This window comes from Electrophorus electricus, chromosome 21, assembly GCF_013358815.1.
Source record: "Electrophorus electricus isolate fEleEle1 chromosome 21, fEleEle1.pri, whole genome shotgun sequence".
Lineage (NCBI taxonomy): Eukaryota > Metazoa > Chordata > Actinopteri > Gymnotiformes > Gymnotidae > Electrophorus > Electrophorus electricus.
This window is the reverse complement of record NC_049555.1, coordinates 4,704,695-4,724,499: the sequence shown is the minus strand read 5'-3', so window position 1 is coordinate 4,724,499 and position 19,805 is coordinate 4,704,695. Positions and strand designations below refer to the sequence as shown.

Here is a 19,805-nt window from a genome sequence, read left to right as displayed (position 1 = left end):
TAGGGAACGCCGCCCACTAGGTCCTCAGACTAGGAGTTCCCAGCACACGTCAGTTCAAAGGGAGCTCTAGAGTCCAAGCTTGGTGGTCGGGGCTCCGGCTTCGCCCGGGCCGGTTTCAAGGATGTTTTGAAGAAGTTTGCTGTAGCTGAAATCACAGCAGATGTTGGGATGAGGTTGCTGTCGCGCATCCAGAACGTGACTCGGGCCAGCCGTGCTCTGCCTCGCGACTTCAGGTCGGAGCAGTACAAACTGCTTTATTGGTTTGTGGGTTTGCCTGTAGCCATCTGGCTCTCCATACCACACATGGCCAGCTGTTAAGAGCCTGTTCCTTAATTAGATTGGTACCGATGGGTTTTCTCAGGACGTTGGAGACCCAGGCCGTCAGGTCGTGTCGTGCTCGGTCCTTTAAACGATTACACGTTAAGCGGGTCTTTAACTAACCGGGTGTCCAAATCGGTTATGTGAACTCGGCAAAGACGTTTTTGTGTTGTTTTCTAAGACGTGTTGGTTGTGAAGTCCTGAACCCTGCTCACCCCCTCCCCAGGTCTGGGAATGGTTTCTCCCATCAACGACCTATTCGGTGCGGACTCCGTGACTGTCATGGTGAAGGGGGAGAAGCAGTCACGCTGTAAGCTGGCGAGCCTCTACCGCCTGGTGGACCTCTTTAGCTGGGCGCACTTCGCCAGCTCCTACATCACCGTAAGTGCCTGCCCGCTGCATGCCGGCCAATAACGCCGCTGGGATGCACACTGCGGAGAGAAAACGATCTGACTGTGTGTAGGTGCTCGGCAGGAAGTGACGTTACCTGCTTTATTTAGCTGTGGAAAAACACAGCTGGGCGTGGGTGTTCTTAGACAGACAAACTCCTGTGTGTGTGTGTGTGTGTAGGTCCGGGTCAGTAAGGAGCAGGACCACATCCTCATCATCCCCAGAGGGTTGTCCTTCGCTGAGGCCTCCGCGTCTAATCTGGTAAATTTTGTTATCGTTATTCCGTTTCCCAGAGGGCAGGAGAAGGTTGGGGGTGGGGCGGCCCCAGCAGTGCTTCACCTTCACCGCGCTGGCTGCACTAGCACGCTTGGCAGCCCGCCAACGAGGCCAAGCACCAGTGAGTGACCTGGGAGAAGCCGGAGACCCCACTGACCCCTCCCCCCAGCACTGTCCGGCAGGCATGCTGGGTCACGACTGCTGGCTAGGCTGTTGTTTACAGTGCTGTAGCTGTAGTGGATATAGTGTAAAGGGGTGGGGTGATATCGCCATAGGTAACGTCTTGGTAAAGTATACACAAAGTGCAGGTGGAACAGTAGGGCCTCATTTAAACTCCTTCATTTGTTTTAAAGATTTCAAACAGTTTATTTAGTGTTTACAGGAATAAACAGATGTAACTGTACAAGGGAAAGAAATCAAAACAAGCCCAACATCCCATCAGGCCATGTTTCCGATGGCTCGTGCGACGGCACCCGCAGAGTCACCGCACTCTCTCTTCGTCCCGCGCGCCGCTCTATCCTGCGCGCTCCTCAACCAGCCGTGGCCACGTTTTCCTTTTTAAAAAAACAAAAACTACCCACCCAGTTTCGACCCATTAGCAAATCAGTTTTGGGTTTTTTTTTGCAACGTCTTTAAGAGTGCAGATAGATTCGGAGAGAGCCGTTCTTGTACAGGTATACTTATTTCAACGTTTCCTTGCTATGAAAGGGGCAGTAAAGGCGCCGTTGAGGGACTTGGAGTGCATGAAGCGTCAGCCTCTAACCTCAAATTCCAAGAAACGTGACGGCAAAGAGGTTTTACTCGGATGGATAATTTTACAATAAAGTGTTGCTAAAAACAGAAAAGTAGGCCACGTTATTGACGCTAGAATTGCTGAAACGCTAACGCCAGCTAGAATAAAATGAAACTGACGGACGCGTGCTCGCCCGCGTGCGTGTTTGGGCCGCGCCGCTAGGCTGCTCGCGCTTTCTTATCTTGCTCTTTATCTCAAGGTTCCGCTATTTTGCCGTCTACTAACCGCAAGTGCGTGCCACTCTCCCTGCAGACGAACTGGGAACACTTTTGTTTAACCGCACGGTTGTTGATGATGATGAATTCTTCACTTGTTTCAGCTTGACCAACGTTTCATTTCAAGTCAACAAAGCTGGTGATGTGTGACTCCTGACCGTCACGCGGTGCGTTCAGCGCGCGAGGGACCCGCGATGGTGGCAACCACACAACGCTCGCGGCTTTTCCCCCGCGACCGAACGTCACTCTGCGCGGTGGGATGTGTGGGTTGTTACACGAGTCGATTATATAATCAAATTTAGAAAAAAATGCTTGAGCGCAGTAGTGGACTGAACGCGAGCTTGTTAATGCTGCAGCTGTTTTGGGGAAATTCTCTCTCGTCATCAGCTGACTAGCAGGGAGTGGGAGAGCGAGTGTGTGAATGAGCGTGATGAGTGCCCTCAGCCATCAGGTTTTGCCCCTGACCGAGGCATTTGTGATGTTCACACACACAGCAACATTCGTGCTAATCTAATACGGCGAACATGAGAATGGAGTGTGTTTGGGGCCTGTTGCTGTGACAACAGTGGGCGCCTGCTATCCAGGCAGCCATGTTGACATCCAGTCTCGCGCCGATGAGGATGAGTGGAGCTCGGAGATGGAGCTTGTGTCCTCACAGCCACTTGCCAGCCTGCTGGGATATTTAAACAAAATGCGGGACAAGTTGGGCCGGTTCTTTGTCTCGTGTCACATCTGGTCTGAGACCGACTGTATCGGCCATGGTTAGTCTGCCTGCCTGTGAACGTGTGTTTGGAAGCAGCTGGAGTTCACTTTCCCAGAAGGCTTTGCTGCAGGCTGTGTTGCCACAGGCAGATTGGACGCGTGCTCTGCCCTCTCTACGCCATGCGGTCTGTCACACAGCTGTACACACTACTGCAGTGGGCAAGAGTTTGAACCGTGTGTGTGTGTGTGTGTGTGTGTGTGGTCACTCGGCTCCCAGCGCACACTGTAAGGAAGAGCCTGCCTGGCGCTCTCCACCAGGAGATAAACACCCCCCACCCTCCTTCCCATAATCAGTAGTGTTCTCTCGTATCTGATCTCTTTGATCTGAGGATTCTGGCCCTGGCCGGCAAGCATCTGAAGTTTCCTGCTTGCTTTGTGTCTTCCAGCAGCTTCTGGTGGTGCTGAGAGAGACCCGTGCTGGTGTGGTGCTCACGGCAGGGCAGGGCCTGAGGCTGCCGCAGAACCCGCCTGGCCTGGGGGCCGCTGAGTGCCGTGTCTTACATAAGCCGTCCTGGTTCATCGACAGAACCGCATGAAATTGCAGCTGTGAAAATGTGTGTGTGTGGGGCTAATGGTTATTGACGCCTTCACAGCGCATTAAAAGCGAGTTTTAGTTTGTCGATTATGCAGTCATTTAGTCAGACAGACGTGTCCAACAGTGCCTCTCACTCTTCTCTCTCACATACATGGTGGTTGTGTGTGAGAGAGATTTAGCTGTGGACCGAGCTTTCCTAATTCTCTCTCTCTTCCCCAGGTGAAGGTGAATATTCTTGGTGACGTAGTAGACCAGGGCTCCACCCCCCTGCAGGTGGATGCGGCTGGGTTCAGCCCCCACGCTGCCATCTACTCCATGCGGCCGGACGTGCGCTGCATCATCCACCTGCACACGCCTGCCGTCGCCGCCGTGAGTACCGCTGCAGTGCACGCTGGGAAACGCGGTCCCCCAGGCCTCTGACGTGGGCGGGCCTGTCTCTCGCTGCAGGTGTCCTCCATGAAGTGCGGACTGCTGCCGATCTCGCAGGAGGCGCTCATCCTGGGGGACGTCGCGTACTACAGTTACCGTGGCAGCCTGGACGAGCCGGAGGAGAGGATGGAGCTGCAGAAAGCGCTTGGGCCCACGGCTAAGGTACACACGCACACGCACGCACGTACGTACGCACGCTCGCATGCTCACACTCGCGCACATACGTGCCCAAACACACACATGCATGCATGGCCCTGATTGTGTGCTCTTTGTGTTGTAGGTGTTGGTCCTCAGGAACCATGGTGTGGTGGCTCTAGGCGAGACCATTGAAGAGGCCTTTCTCTACATTTATACTGCCCAGTATGCCTGTGAGATCCAGGTTAGACACATCGGAGGTGGGGGTGGGGGGGGGGGGTGTGTGGCCAGTACATTTCCTGTACGGCTCCTTTCCTCAGTCTCTTCCTGTCAATCCGTAAACACTCACAGACAACCCCCAGTCTCCACATCAAATCGTTCCCTCCGCTCTGTGTGTGTGTGTGTGTGTGTGTGTGTGTGTGTGTGTGTGTGTGTGTGTGTGTGTGTGTGTGTGTGTGTGTGTGTGTGTGTGTGTGTGTAGGTGAACGCGTTCTCCTGTGCTGGGGGACTGGAGAACCTGATCGTGCTGGATCTGGAGGAGTACAAGTCCCGCACACACGGCGTTGCAATGAAAGGGGTCAACATGGACTCTCAGCAGAAGTGGAAACCGGGAGAACTGGAATTCGAGTCTCTCATGAGGATGCTGGACAACCTGGTGTGTACTCGCGCAGCCACTTTGCGATGGAGAAACTGGTGGAGTGGAAGGGTGAAGGCCAACCTCTCCCGTCTGTCTCCGTGGCGACAGGGTTACCGGACGGGCTACACCTACCGGCACCCGCTGGTGCGCGACAAGCCGCGGCACAAGAGCGAGGTGGAGATCCCGGCCACGGTGACGGCGTTCTCATTCGACGACGACGAGGCGCCCCGCCTTCCGCTCCGCCTCCTGCAGCAGCGGCGTGAGAAGACGCGCTGGCTCAACTCGCCCAACTGCTACACCAAGGTCAACGTGGCGGACGCCGCCGGCGACGAGATCGCCCGCATCAGGACCATGGTGGGTGCACGCGTTGATCAGAGATCAGGGTGTTTGCATATGATGCAGGTGCCACGATGTGATGCGTGTCACGGTAAAGAGGCCCCCATACATTGCAATACAGGGGGCCCGATACGATACATGATAGGGAGGGCATGACATGACATGAGGTATAAAGTAGAAAAGGAATATTGTAATCGTAAATAGAAATCCTTTCATACGACCATGTTCAAGTTTCGCCGATGCCGTTATTAACCACTTCACCATGTGTTAGGTCGTTAGCTATAGAGGGCTACCTATGCCACAAACTGCAGGACTGTTTAACCTTCTAAAGTAAATGGTACATGAGCACACGTCTGAGGACAAAATGTCTTTAAAACTAAAACGGCTACATGCCAGTGTGGACGTTACAGAATGGGTATGCGTTAAAGTGTGGGACTGAGTCATGACATGGCGCGCTATCGGTGTTTTGAGCGCAGCCCCGTGCGTGACGGGAGATTCTCGACAGCAGTCCCGCGCCTCCGTTGGAAACGTTTGGGTTGCTGCTGCCCTCTGGTGGCCGGTTTGTGTTTTAGTGACGAGCCGCCGCGTTTCTTTCTCCTCTTCAAGTGGATGAAGTCGGAGGACGCCAGTACAAGTATCCCCATCCGCATCGAGGACCCCAACCAGTTCGTCCCGCTGAACACAAATCCCAGTGACGTTCTCGAGAAGAGAAATAAAGTAGGTCATTCTCTCTCTCTCCCCATTCCAGCTGTTCTGTATTGGCCATGAATATAAGTTCTATTATTTGCAAAACAAATTAATCTAAACAAGGAAGGGGGAAATGGGAAGAGGACGAAAGAAAGCACGCTGTATGCAAAACAAATTGTAATGAATCAGCTGGCCAAATGGGGCAGGAGGCGTTGTGTCTCTGTGTCTGTCTGTCTTTACCCCTCTCTCTCACCCTCACTGGACTCCATGCCATTTTTCCACAGTGGCTCACAGTGTGCTTGTTCTCACACAGTCTGAGGCCGTTCGTTACTTCCGTTTCAGATCCGAGAACAGAACCGCTACGATATGATGTCAGCCGGTCCGCGGTCTCAGAAGCTGGCCGGAATTGTGGTGGAAAGACCGCCGGTGAGTGACACCATCCAGAGTCCCTGTGTGCTCTCTCTCACTCTCACTCTCTCACACACACACACACACACACACACACACACACACACACACACACACACACACACACACCCCTTGAGCTAGTGTGGATTATGGCATTAGGTTATGTGATTGTAGTTCTTGTGCCCTCCACCAGGTGGAGCCAAACTCTAAACTTTCAGCAGTGATATTACTGAGGAATTGGTCTTTCTGTTAAGTTCTGGACTTTGAATCTAAACCAAGAGAATGATGCAAGCTGTGTGTCATCATGGGCATGTGAGAGTTAACGTGGCTGTGTGTTTTGCCTTTAAGGAGAAGCAGCCAGAAAAGGTAACGTGGCTGTGAAGTGTTTTGAATGTTGCCAGCGGTTTTGTCCTTTTGACCTGCACCGAACCTCATTGTCCACATCTGAGTTCTAAGTCCTGAATCAGGAATTGCTGAAATGCGGAGGCCACCGGTTCCCGTTCACACGGCTTAGCAAACTCCTCCATTTCAGCAGTTCCTGGAAGTGCGTGGCGAACGTTCCCGTCGTGTCCTGTGAAGTTCCCTTGCTCCCGTTCTCCTGCCTGCCGTCCACATCGCCTGCACTGGGCTTTGTTTTGGGTCGCTGCTTTTCGTCAGTAATTTCTGAGTGATCCATTTTCCGTTGTGTTCCCGTGGTGTGTCTTGCGTTTCATTTACTCGTGCGACAGGTCTGGTTTGTGATGCTCAGAGCGGCATGCCGGGACGCTCGCTGGACCTGCGGGGTGTTTGGATGTGCGGTAGCCGCATCGGGCATCCTGCAGAAATGCCATGAGAAGCCTGGATTGCGGTGCGTGGTGTCTAACTGTTTAATGTGTTGTTGTTGTTGTTGTTTACGTGCGCGCGCACAGCCGTATGCAGGTGGAGATGAGGACCAGGAAGTGCCCCTCCCACCCAACCCTTTCAGTGAACTGATGGAATCAGAGAACGAGGACTACAAAAGGCGCCAACACCTGGGACTCCATGGTAACGCGCGCGCGCGCACACGCTTCTTGCAGTGTTTCCTCATACAGACCCACACATTCTCTCTTACGTATTCACTAGTGCAGACAAGGCGCACACACCCGCTCCCCGGTCACAGTTTCGTACACACCCAACCGCACACCTCTCCCAACCCCCTCTTACTCACCTCCTCGGCTGTTGCCGCGGTGACGCTTACGCGTGACTCACCCGCTGCCTCAGCCGTCGATGCTAATTACACACCTGCCAGTTCTCAGTGGCCAGAGCAGGCGGAAATCGATATAGCAGCCCAGAGCTTTAGCTGCTCCGCCGCGGCTAATCCGTGAAGCCTGGGACCATGGGGATACCTTTCTGCGTGTGCACGCACACGCACACAGCCGGGGCTGCGAGTGATTATCTTGCGCCCCGTGGTGCTTCTGTTAAAGCCACAGCTTTGGAACCCATCGACGTTACTGTCCTGTCCCAGCATTCCGGCGCAGGTCGGGCGCGGCGACGCAGGGAGTCGCCGCCGACCCCCGCAGGGCGGGATAAGTTAGAAGCAGCAGCTTCCGGAAAGGCATGTCTAATTCTGACCTAACCTCTAACTCTGTCTCCCCCTCTAACTGTCCGTCTGTGCATGTGTCCGTCCGTCTGGCTTGACTAATCCCGCACCCCAACTCCCGTCAGCTGAGGAGGAGCAAGACCAGCTAACGTCCGACGAGGCTTCCACCTTCTCCCCGTCTGCGTCTCAAACGCATTCACCACTAAACTCGCCTGCGAGAGAAGGTAGAGCTCGTGTGTGTGCACGCGTATGCTCAGGGGTGTGTGTGTGTGTGCGCGTGCACCGACGATGGATGAATGAATGGCTTGCTTCCTTAGGCAGGCTCGAGGCTCAGTTAATGAGAGAATGTGTGCGTGAGAGAGAGTGTGAAGGATGTGGGCAGTGCAGTGAAGGTATTTCTGTCATCAGTCTGAAAAAAGCGACGCACAGGAACGGCTTCCAGTATTGGAAGAAGTGTTTCCAGTAGTGCGTGGAGCTGTAGGCGCTACAGGAAACTAGCCTTCTCCCCACCTGCCCAGAAGCCACAGAGCCGTTTTCACTACAGGAAACCGTTATTCTCCGTACTAGGACCGAACGACGGCTATAAAATAAAGCCCAATGGCGCTGCAGGGAAGAATACCAAGCAGAGCCCCTCTAATATTTAAAGGACAACTGACACTGCTCCCTTATTGACTGACCAATTTAGTACTTATTGTAGGGTATTGTTTGTTGTTTAACAAACTAGCACATATTGTTTATAGCACATCATTGCTTGATAGACCTTGTGTATTTTGCACTTCTAGGTATCAGCATTCATCCCTGTATTCTACAGTATTCTAGTTCATTGGTATGTTTAATTCTAACCTACTGTACTTGGATGTATTCTATGAGTAAACGACAAAGCGCTTTTGTAAGTCGCTCTGGATAAGAGCGTCTGCTAAATGCCGGAAATGTAATATTCACCCTCACACACGTATACACGTGCACACACTCGTGTGCGTATGCATACAAACATGTTCTGCGAGTCCATCATCCAAACAAAGGTTTCTGACTAGCAAACAGTTTCATGTTGTGCGTCTGTATAGATATCGGCGAAATATCGGGCGCTGTTGTCCCGATGTTAACTTCTTATAATTGGGCCGTAAAAGACACTCGCATGTGCATACTCGCACAGACCAACTGGAGAATAGGGTCAAGAGCAATTGTTCACTATAGAGACATTGAGGTGACCTAGTAAAAGTTTATTTAAAAAAAAAAAAAAAAAAAAGACACACAAAAGTAGGGTAGTGGTGTGACGAAATCTTTTTGCTCTGTTCGTTCTGTTCTCGTTACATCGTTATGAACAGTGGATTACGCAGCGTCACCTGTTTAATGACCCAGACGTGAACTCTGGAAGGGTTTCTACATCTGTTCCCAATAAATTCTCCACACCGCAAATTTTTCTTAACTTTAGCAATCCTTATATTTAAAAATAAATACATAGAAACATGACAAAACGGCTCTTAAGCCAACAACTTCGGCTCTTGGTCCTAGCTGAGAATAGACTGGATGGGGTCCTAATATTCGAATTAATACACTTGATTAACAACCTGCTGTCATACTCACAGACTATTATGCTACTCCAAGCAGATCTGGAGATAATGGCACAAGAGAGACTAGAGGAAGATGGTGTGAACCTACCCATGAGAACTGCGCTAATAATTCTACACTTCCTTCACCTGATGAGTCCCGTTCACAGATGACAGACTGGTAGCGGTGTTATGTTTTGTACCAGGGAGAACACGAAACTATGCGCTTAGATACCAATGACTTGTTCTGTGGGTATTAAAAACTGCATAGAAGTCACTACGAAACATAGGCTTGTTGCTTGTTAAACTGTTGCTTGCATCTGTGCTAAAAGGGTTCTCTGTAGAATTCTAAAGAAGGCTGTCTCTGCTGCACAACAAAAGCCTTTTTCAGACTTGCTAAAGGTCGTTAGTGCCAGTTCTCTGACAGATCTTTAGTTGTGGCTTTTGTGAGTCTGCCCAGCTTCTGCCACGGCGGGCGAATATGATTGATGGCGTGTGAACGTCCGGGTTTCGCCTTGATTGTCCTCTCGCCCCACAGAGAACCACACGAACGCTCTCCTGAACGGCAAGGATGACCACTGCAACGAGGAGGATCTGAGCAGGGCGGTGAGCCAGCTGACCACCGGCGGTGAGGGGGTGGAGATCTCCACCATGCGCCCAGGCGAGAAGATCGAGGAGGCGCGTTCTCCCGAGAGCTCGCCCTCCAAGTCGCCCAGCAAGAAGAAGAAGAAGTTCCGAACTCCGTCTTTCCTGAAGAAGAATAAAAAGAAGGAGAAGGCAGAAGCTTAGGTCATCAGGAGGGGGCGGAGCTACAACCCGTCTCTGCGCCTGCCCCGTCTCTGTCTGTCTCTGTCTGTCTGTTCTTTTGTGTTTGTTTTAAAGGTTTTTTTTTTTAAAATAACAAGTCGTTATTGGGAAAAAAAAATACTTAGGCACATGTTTGGGAAGGGGGAAAAAGTTAATGAACTGGTCACGTGAGAAATGACGCACGTTTACAAAAGTGGGTCACGTTTCGCAAGATGTGGAGAGAGAAGTGGGCTTGCAACAGGAGAGATCCTAGGAACCTTTCTCGAATCCATCTCACATTTTGGCACGCACCCCAACCTGTACACACCTGCTACACCCTCATCTTTGCCAAGCAAGCCCTGCATTTGGCTCCGCTAAATAAAAAAAAAATTAAAAACCACCCCATATTTACATATGAAACCTCAGAGATCCATTTTCGTCCATTATGTTTCATAAGATTCAATTCACTTAAACAAGAATGAAAACTGTTTCCAGTTTGGTTTTACTACGCTTAAACCACAGGATGGACACAGAAGACATGAAAGACACTGGACCCTTGGGCTTTTCTCTGTCTGTCCCTCTGTGCGGTCTGATCCTGGTCAAAGCCGCGCCTCTCTGGACAGCTCCTGCCACACAGTCCAGGTTTAAAACAAACAATCACGTTTTAGTGAAGCATAATCTCATTCTCGTTTAGTGGAGTTCACCTTTACACATCAACTCATCTCTTTTTGTTGTTGTTTTTTTTAAACTGAAACATTTGGTATTTGTCCACTCAGTTTTGTACTCATTTCTGTACTTTTACAAAGATATGAATGTTTAAGCATGGTCTCTTTTTTTCTGATACTATCTAGGTTCCCACAACTGATAACGTAGAAATTATTTCTCAGATATATTATAACTCGGATTACTAAAACCACGTATAAGAGAACTGGATGAGTGATGTAATGATATATTTTATTTTTGTGCTGCACTTTTATTGTAGTGTATAAAAATATGTATATATTAAAAATAGATGAATTTAGCATTAGACGGAGCCTGCGAGAGTGCAGAAAGTTGGAAATGAGTGGCGTTTTGGAGCAGGTCGTAGTGTAGGCCGACAGTGGGCAGAGGAACGCAGTAATGGGTCTGTGTCATGCTGAAGGACTTGCATGTGTAGCTTTTATTACAGGTGACAGATCCGCTTCCCAGAGCAAAACGAGAGCGTTTGACAGACATGCGTTTCACGATCTAATCCCAAGGCGAATGTTTACTTAGCGGTCCTCCTACGTGTCGCCCTGCCACGCTCCGCCAGGCCAAGGGAGGGATGCGTTTGATTTGCCTTGGCCACCATCTAGGCGCAGGAGCCGTTTTTTAATAGAAAAGTCGGGGGGGGGGGGGGGGATTGGACCAATTATTAATTTTTATTTTTATTTTTATTTTTTTACATGGGGGGGGGTTTAATTGTGGAGGTGCTGGAGCTCTCTGGGGAGCCCGTGACGCGCTTTTGGAGCCGTTAACCTTACCCTGAACTCTGCCGGCCAAAGTGGTAGTCCTGTCGCCGCAGGCTGCAGTCCCGGAGCAGTGCCGTCTCTCGAGCAATCCCAGCGAGCAATGTGAAGCGGCCACGGCCGTGTAAATAGCGCGTGACGTCGGACAGCGCGCGGTTTAAGCCTGACGATGTACGGTGGTGAGAAACGGATTAGAAACGGTGGAGTGGCAGTTTAAAAAAAAATAATAATGAGTTGCTCAGACGTTTAATGCTTCAGTTATGCTTGTTTCGTTTTCATATTCGTTTTTATGCAGTTTTGTTTTTTTTCCCTCCTCATTGTATCGCAGTAATTTTTTTTATTTTATTTTTTTTAACGTTTACAGAGATCTACACTTTTTATTAACAGTTTCCAACTGGACGAATGTGCATTGCGTCCTGTTCCTCTCCCTCTGACCGTCAGCACCGTTTAAACTAATGCTTCTTCTCTCAGTGTAGTTCTCCCTTCCAGAGGAATTGTTTTACTTTGGCATGTGACTGTGAGCCAAGCCTCGTCGTGACCTGTGAAAACGTATATAAATTGTAATCTAACGGATTTGCCTTAGACTGTATTGCTAATCAGTGTAAATTCACAAATAAAAAGCTATTTTGAGGGGAAAAAGTGCTCTCAATCTTTGGTACTGATGGCGTTCCCTCAAACGTGAAGAGAGAAGTGCTGTCTAGTGCTCTGCCTAAGGTGGTTCATTTGGGCTCCGTTTCAGTTCAACAGTAGTCTATAATGCATGAAATTTTAGTTTACATGTACACCCTTGGCCATCCTTTTTATGATGATGAATATTTATATTGTTCCTCTGTATAAACATCCAGAGGAACAATATGCAAATTATTAAAGCAAAGCCAATTTTAAAAAATTATTCAGTGGCATTTTATTAAAAAAAAAACTTGGTGCACTTTTAATATGTAACTGAAAGCGTCTACCCGTTTTAGCACGTTACCCCCAAGTCGGGCAAATTGGTGAGAGAGAGAAACAGACAGCCATCTGCACCATGACGCGTGAGTGGGGAGTGCACACAGCACCCCGGGAATATGCGGAGACCTGGCTGGAGTGTGTAGGAGTTGACCAATCGTGGTTATGCCAACCATCTGATCTGGGCTCAGATCTGATCTGTTGCTATGACTGTCTTCATCAGGAAACAAAGTTCAGCACCTGGTCCTCGATCAGCCCCTCTGTAGTAGAAATACTTATCTGGTAATTCTCTTAATGCATTAGTTACCATGGCTTTGTCTACATTTCTCATACTTTATTCCCAAAGCTATCCACACAAGATTCCCATAGGTATTAGCTATTATCTAGGATCAAGTCCATGTGAAACTGATGCTCTTGGTTAAGCATTTAAAAGGTTGAATCTTGGTAAACGTGATTGGCCTCATCCAGTTGTCTCTGTGTTTCTGTAATTTTCTCTCTTGATGCTTTACACACCGATGTGTTTTAATGGTTCTGATATTAAAAGATGATCTGTGGGGATTTTTTTTTAAAATTGATTTTGTTTAGAGCAGGGATTTTGTTTGGCTGATCCAGGTCAAAGCCATCTAGCTCAATTTCAGTGTTCTCCCAAAACGCAAATATTTTCGGACAAGCATACATGCGTTAGAAATGTCTATGGCTGAACACAAGAACGCCGGGCATACGGTATGAACACTGCCCCAGTGGAGCATTTATGAATTGCACCCTCGTGTTGAACTCCCTCCTCACCACAGCCCAGGTCAGTGCTAGCCAGCCACGGGACCAAGGGGAGGGGGGGCCCCCCGCGCCCTGCTACCCGCCGAAGACTGGAAGAAGCGTGGGGAGCTGGCCGGCGGGGTGAACCACGGTAGCGCATACAATAAAGCCATTGAGAGGCAGGGCCACGCAGAAAGAGAAGAACTTGTCTTAGGCAGTGTTTTGTAAAGAGGCTGTTGTGAGTGTTGAGATTGGGAGAGTGAGTGCTGTTTTGTCCTGGTAAGGGATAGAGCGCGAAGGCCGTTGTGATGATGATGGTGGTGGTGGTGGTGGGGGAGCTCTAAACAGTCTCACACTGTGATTGTTAAAACAATGAAGCAGCTCGTGTGCAGACGGAGGCGCTGCCTGCGGGGGTTAACCGGGAGGGGGTGCACTGGCTCCCCCTACAGGCGGAGAAGAGGCCAGCATGGTGCACAGCCTTGGCAATGGCGATAATAAGGACACAACTCGAGTGCCCTCTAATCTGTCCAAGGATGTCCAAATATGCCTTTAATGTGAACCCGTGTCACGGAGATGGGTGCTGACTCTGCGTGCAGGGCCTGGCTCCTGTCACAGCAGACGTGTGGCGGTCATCCATCTTCCTAATCTCCAGCAGCTCGCTTCCAGGATGGAAGCTCCAGCTACTGAAGAATCCACTAATGCCCAGGGAACCTTGGAAAGGTTTCAAATGGTTTTTAAAGACACAAACTGAGTTTAATGCATCTTTTGGAACAGTCAGTGGGGATTACAGCATCTGTGTGTTTAACTACTCTATTTTATCTACCCGCCCCAAGGTTTATTTTGTGTAAAACTGTAACTTGGCTCACTTTAAAATTGTAATAACAAATCGCTTGAACCGCACCCCCTCTCCTCAGTTATGATAATATGCATAACCAACATGGGATTTTAGGCATTGCGTGTTATAATGCTTCCAGAAATCCAGGTTTTACATGGGTTCAAGGTGACAGGTTTTCCTGGCAGTATACCAGTTACTTACACATTACAACTGGATAACTACTGTACGGAGGCTATACAACTGATATTGTAACTAGCTGAAACACAGCCTAGAAAACATACAACATTAAAACACTCCAGCAAACATATAATATATTAACATTATAATGTACTAGTGAAACGCGGGCTGCCCTGTACGGGGAGCACCGCAGAGGGCTGCTAACAGACACCCCGACCGCCCAAATGACGATATCCAACAGTACAGTGTTGCGGCTTGATCTCGCTTAGAGAGAGAAGGAGGTAATCGTGCTCTCGTGTTATTTCATCTGCTGGTCAAGGATGAGCAGACCCTTGAAATAAACAACTTTTTTCCCCCCGTCTTTTTTTTCTATCTCCCGCGTAACGCAAACACCAAACGTGGGCATCGCTAGAAACGGCGCGGTAGTGAGCGAGGCGTGAGTTAAAGAGCTCGGAGGCGCCGCGGCTATCTGATGGCCGTCTGCTGTGGGCGTCTTATCTCACACGTGCGGTGCCACGGGGGCTTTCTCTCCCCACACGCGTGCCCAGGACGCTTGGCCCGGTTGCCCAGTGGGTCACCGTGACCCAGGCCTCGGCTGTAACCTCCGTTGAGCTCAGGAAACCGCGCTCCGCTGCGTGTCGACTTCGTCCTGCCGCGTGCTCCGTGCTTGTTTGAGCTCAGCTCCAGTGGCCAATGATAAGATCTCGATTTTACTGGAGATTCAGGTCGCTTTCGTCTCACGGTCAAATGCAGGTTGTTTCTCAAACAGACGGGAGGCACCCGTTGGGAGATGAACAGCACAATTTGACTCTACATGAGCGAAATCCAATTAGCATAGCGATGGCTAAACCACGTGGCAGGCTGATGGCTGCACAGCGTTACTCACGTCAGGAGTTTTCGCTTGTCTTAAAGGCTTGTGGCCGGTGAGGGGAGTGGTCTGGCCACACTAGAGGACACTTTGTTGCACTTGGTCATCATGAAACTATGTTCTGTGGTATTAAGTGTTCTGAAGTCAGTGCAGATCTGGGCACAGATCCTTTGTTGTTTATGTAGACTAGTGAGGCTACAAAAATCAACAACCGACCCGAGTTCCTCCAGTCCATTTCTCTGGAGCATATGGTGCGCTGGCTGGGTGCGCGACAGCATAGACTTGTAAGTGCAACCCTATAGATGACAATACAATGCAACACAATGGCAAAGGGGACAATACACTCACCCGTGCACTTGGTTGGGGGGGTTTAACGGACAAATACTGGGGGTGGGGATGACTGAGACGTGAGACATTTCTCAGCTTGAAAACGGGTCAGAAGGTCAAAGTGAAGTAGGCAGAGGAGGAGGCTTCAAGCCGGTACCAGATTCCAGCATGCAGTCCAGCACAGCCGGCCCTTCAGAACCGGAGCGGTTCCAGGTGGGTTAACTTCGGCAGGTGCGGCCTCCTCCGCCCCAGCAAAGCCAGGCTCACTCTTTTCGCACCATCGGTTGTCTGATGGGCCATGATTTATGCCGCTATGCAAATAAGGTCATATGCTAACTGGCCTGTGGTTCGCTCTCATTGGTCTGTTTTGGTGCACTTTTTGGGCTTTGTAGGTGCCAACGTGTGCCTGTCTGGGGCCAAGAGCGTCTGGCATATGCAGCAGTTATTCAGGAAGAGGCGGAGCTTGTGCTCCTAAGGCCAGAATTCTGCTCCTATGAGCTGCATTTGAATTGATCTGTTGACACAGCTGACAGATCTGAATGTGACGTGGTAAGAGTATATAGGCTTTGTGTGTGTATGTATGTATGAGAGAGCGCAATTTAGCTTATGGGCATTGCGTGTGTGCTTATACAAGCTCGTAGGGTATAAGGGCTCTGTGTATGTGCGTATCACGTAGGTTATACGGGTTCTTCGTGTGTGACTGTACGGGTGGAAAGTGTATAAGCTACATGAAGTATGTGTGAATGTACACATTGCGTGTGAATGTGTTTTATAGTGTCAATGTTTGGCTGGGTGTGTGAGTGTGCGTGCGTGCTCTATTCGGCTGACTGCGATCACATTGCTGCTGCTGCTGGGAATCCGGTGAGGTAGCGTCTGTCCTCACTGGGATTTGGCTCGTGCTCTCTCTCTCTCTCTCTCTCTCTCTCTCTTCACTCCTTCTCCTGTCCTTCCCTCTCTCCCTTTGCTGCTAACCCTGATATTAAAAGGGGATTAACATGCAGAAGGAGGGATGGCGGGATGGAGGGAGAAAGCCAGGAGTGGAGGGGCATGGAGTAGCAGAAGAGTCTGTGGGCGTCTGCTGCCAAGAACCTCAAGGGACGCGGGAGTGAAGGAGGGGAGAGACGGATGAAATGTGGACAGTCGGCGTGTGTGTCGGGGGGGGGGGTAATTGAGCTGCTTGTGGGCAGCAAACTTCCTCATGGTTAATGAGATGAGGGTTAAGGTGTAGGGCTATTATTATTCACCTCCAATAGTGCACGAGTCAATGAAAAGGAGAATAATGCAAGAGTGTGTGTGTGAGAGAGAGGTGCGAGGAATACAAATAAGATTATGTTTAAGTTAAATTTGTACTCTGCAAAAATACAGATACGAACTCTGATAACGTGGAGCTGACAGTGTTCACGACCACCACATCAACTCTGATCCTGCAAAGACTTTCATTGCGTTAGTTATCACTCATAGCGCATAACACACACCCAGTTCATAACACACAAAGTTCTCTCTACCCCTGTCTTACACCTCTCTCTCTCTCTCTCTCTCTCTCTCTCTTCTTTCCTTCTTTCCTTCTTTCTTGTAATGCTACACTGTGAGAGTAACCCTGTCCTCTTCGCTCTCAGGATACCTGAGCCAGTACGCACACAGACTGCACGAGTCGTCAGGCAGGTTCAAGCCAGAACGGTGTCATAACACAGTCCCTCATGGTCCTTGATGTGAGATTATATAGGCCAGGAGGTCACACTGACCTCCATTGTGCTGCGCTACTAGTGAACAGGGCATTGATCGGTAACCTGATTCCGTCCCACGTAACGTGTCGCTGGCTGCCGGGCTCAGACGGCACGGCCGTCTGTCCGGACGTGTGAGTGGGAAGCAGTGGGGACGGACCTTGGACCCGCAGCGGAACGGCAGTCATGCGTTCAGCATTCTAGTCCACCAGACTGACCCATATGCAGAGAGAGCCAAAAACAACACACACACACACACACAAAACAGCCATATTTCACCGACAACCACACAGAGAGATTAGTGGTATTAAGTTGCCTGAGTAGAATCAGAGAGAGGCTGAGATGTAAATCTCCAAACTAGTATACATTAAAATGTGATGTGTGCATTGTAGGGAATCGAAATGTATCTTTTTTGTAAAAAAAAAAAAGAAAAAAAATTCCCCAGGGTTTAGTGAGGCTGACATTAGAGATTTAGGTTAGTGAGGTTGAGTTACAGCTAGGCTCGAGGTTGGTGTTAGTAAGGTTGAGATTAAGATTAGGGTTAGGACCTTCTCTGACCACGGTTATTCCACTCTCCCTGCTCCAGTACAGAAGGTCAGGGGCGGGATTTAAACAGAAGGAGGTAACTGCACCCCCACGTCCAGGGCATCAGACAGGCGATGAAGAACATCAAGCTGGAGAAACTTACATGAGCTCTCCATGACACAATCTGCTACTAATTAATAAACTATTCACATAGTTCCAGGCCAGATAATTAATAAACTATGAACTCATATCTCTACTGAAGACATGTCTTATCTATATTTAAATACAGTGTAATGCACAAGGATGTTTGTTTTTTGTTTGTTTGTTTGTTATCTGTTTTGGTTGTTGTCTATTTTTCCATATTCAGTATTCCTCCATCTTCTTAAGTTTTATATCCTATCAAAATGTCCTCTCTGATAACTGGAAAAATCTCTATAGTGCTTACAAAACTACACACAATCATACGCACACAAACGCACTGGGAGGCCATGCTATCTCACGCTCGTGCTTTCTCTTGCATGCTCTTTCTCTCTCCCCCTCTCTTGCGCTTCACACTTGCCCAGTGAAGCCCATCTGTGGGCTTTGTTTGGCAGAGGGGACTGGGAGGCATCACCCCCCCCCCCCATACACACACACACACACACACACTCGCAGACAGATGCATTCTGCCATTGGGAGGGGGCAACTATTCCATCCCAGTGGAGCAGTGTTGAAAAACGACTCGGAGCAGTGCAAGCCCTCTGACTGCACAAAGCTCAAAGAAAATCAAAAATCCAGACTAAAGGAAAGACCTTTGTCTCCCTCTGAGGGCCCTCCTTCACACACACACACGCACACACGCACTCCTCTCCCCTGTCCTTTCGGAAAACAATCCCTGCTTGTGTGGAACGGAGACTGTTACCCTCCTGCAGTACAGGGGGAAATTTGCACAACGTTGCCATACTGTTGTTCTGGGAGCCGTTGGGAATTAATTCACCAAGATTCAGCTCCAGTGGTTCGCTAGATTGTAGTCTGCAGTATTTATCAAGTGCTGTGACGACAATAATAAATCCTCCAAGAATTCAGAAGGAAAAAACATACAGGCATCATGACCTTGAGACGGCTCTACAACTTGTTGGACAGAGAGTACAGTTTTCACCTTATTTTATTTGAATTATTTACTTATTTGAATACGTTTTGACAAAAAGGTTTTGTAAAGAGGTTTTTTTATGAGAGTGAGGGCCTCTCACCAAGACCTCTTGCTAAGTTCAATGACATCATTAGCGCTGGTTCGGCTTTAACAATCACCGATTGGCTACGCTGGCTAACATCAGGCGTCCGGCAGCGTCTGCCGACAGCCCAACCTCGGTGCTGCCCTCCCACCTGTATCAGACAGCTCGCCGGCGGCTACGCAGCTGCCCACCTCCGCTTTGAGAAGGGGCAACGCCCACTCCACACCCCAGGTGCTTATGGCTGCAGGGGGGCAGGGCCCCGTCTCGGGTGGGGACCCTAAGTGTCGGGGTCAGTCTTCAGATGTCAGTCGCCGCGTTCCACGCTGCGCCGCTTCCTGGCCCCGCCCACGGCCTTGCCCGCTCCTGGCGAACTTTCACCGTGGCCCCGGCCCCCGGGTGTCGGGGCGAGGGGGGGGGGAATTGTGAGTAAAAGTGGGGGTGGAGCTCTGGGTAGGGGTCGAAGGGCAGCCTATTGTCTCCCTTGGCCGTGGAAGTCAGGGGCCCGCGGGAGGGCATAAATTTGAGATTAGACAGCAGAATGATGCTATTTTACCCTGTGTGTGTGTGTGAGAGAGAGAAAGATATGATACCTATGGAACAGTGTAACTATGTTCCACTGTGGAGGAATGTGACCACTCGAGCAGGCCCTGTAAGTGATGAAGGGCAGTCCCCACCTGCCCCCGCTACGTCACGGTCTACCACCAGGATGGTTAAGATGACACTTTGTTCATCTCCAAAGGGGAATTAGAGGCATTAGAGTTAGAGCCCATCTGATAGCTTATCTGTGCAGGGGAGCAAGGACCTGGTTGCTAGCCACTGAGGTTACCTGCTGAGGGGAGAGGCATGCACCTTTGTGTTTGAGGTGGTGTGGGGGTGTGGAGGATCTCTGTGTTTGGGTTTGTGATAGTTGTGCTAAGTGGGGTGCTTAAAACGTCACACAAATGATTTGGGGTGAGCTAAAGGCCACTGATAATGATGTCACTGTTGTTAGTTGTCTCCCACACACAGACAGAGACGTGGTTTTCAGCCAGGGTTGATTAATAGAGGTTTCTCTTTCTGTTGGCTTGCTGCTGGGGGGAAGCTAACAGCGACTGACACTCGCTCAGATGAACACGAGTCGTTGCTTACAGTGCTGCGCTGACAG

The 19,805-nt window shown here is 49.8% G+C and overlaps 1 protein-coding gene across 7 annotated transcripts in view; it reads left to right on the top strand.

The window, feature by feature from the left end:
• The window catches only part of add3a (adducin 3 (gamma) a), a 53,481-nt gene extending 41,543 nt beyond the window's left edge, over nt 1-11,938 (top strand). For 5 of the 7 annotated variants that reach the window (XM_035520794.1, XM_035520797.1, XM_035520795.1 and 2 more), the window contains 12 exons: nt 545-699; nt 889-969; nt 3,509-3,658; nt 3,737-3,880; nt 3,999-4,097; nt 4,335-4,508; nt 4,599-4,844; nt 5,433-5,543; nt 5,856-5,939; nt 6,830-6,944; nt 7,605-7,703; nt 9,565-9,815. In XM_035520794.1, the coding sequence (XP_035376687.1) occupies nt 545-699; nt 889-969; nt 3,509-3,658; nt 3,737-3,880; nt 3,999-4,097; nt 4,335-4,508; nt 4,599-4,844; nt 5,433-5,543; nt 5,856-5,939; nt 6,830-6,944; nt 7,605-7,703; nt 9,565-9,815 (1,709 nt within the window). Of the gene's footprint in view, nt 1-544; nt 700-888; nt 970-3,508; nt 3,659-3,736; nt 3,881-3,998; nt 4,098-4,334; nt 4,509-4,598; nt 4,845-5,432; nt 5,544-5,855; nt 5,940-6,829; nt 6,945-7,604; nt 7,704-9,564 lie in introns of all 7 variants that reach the window. The other 2 variants (XM_035520799.1, XM_035520800.1) reach the window with 2 other exon arrangements.
• Nucleotides 11,939-19,805: the final 7,867 nt, after the last annotated feature.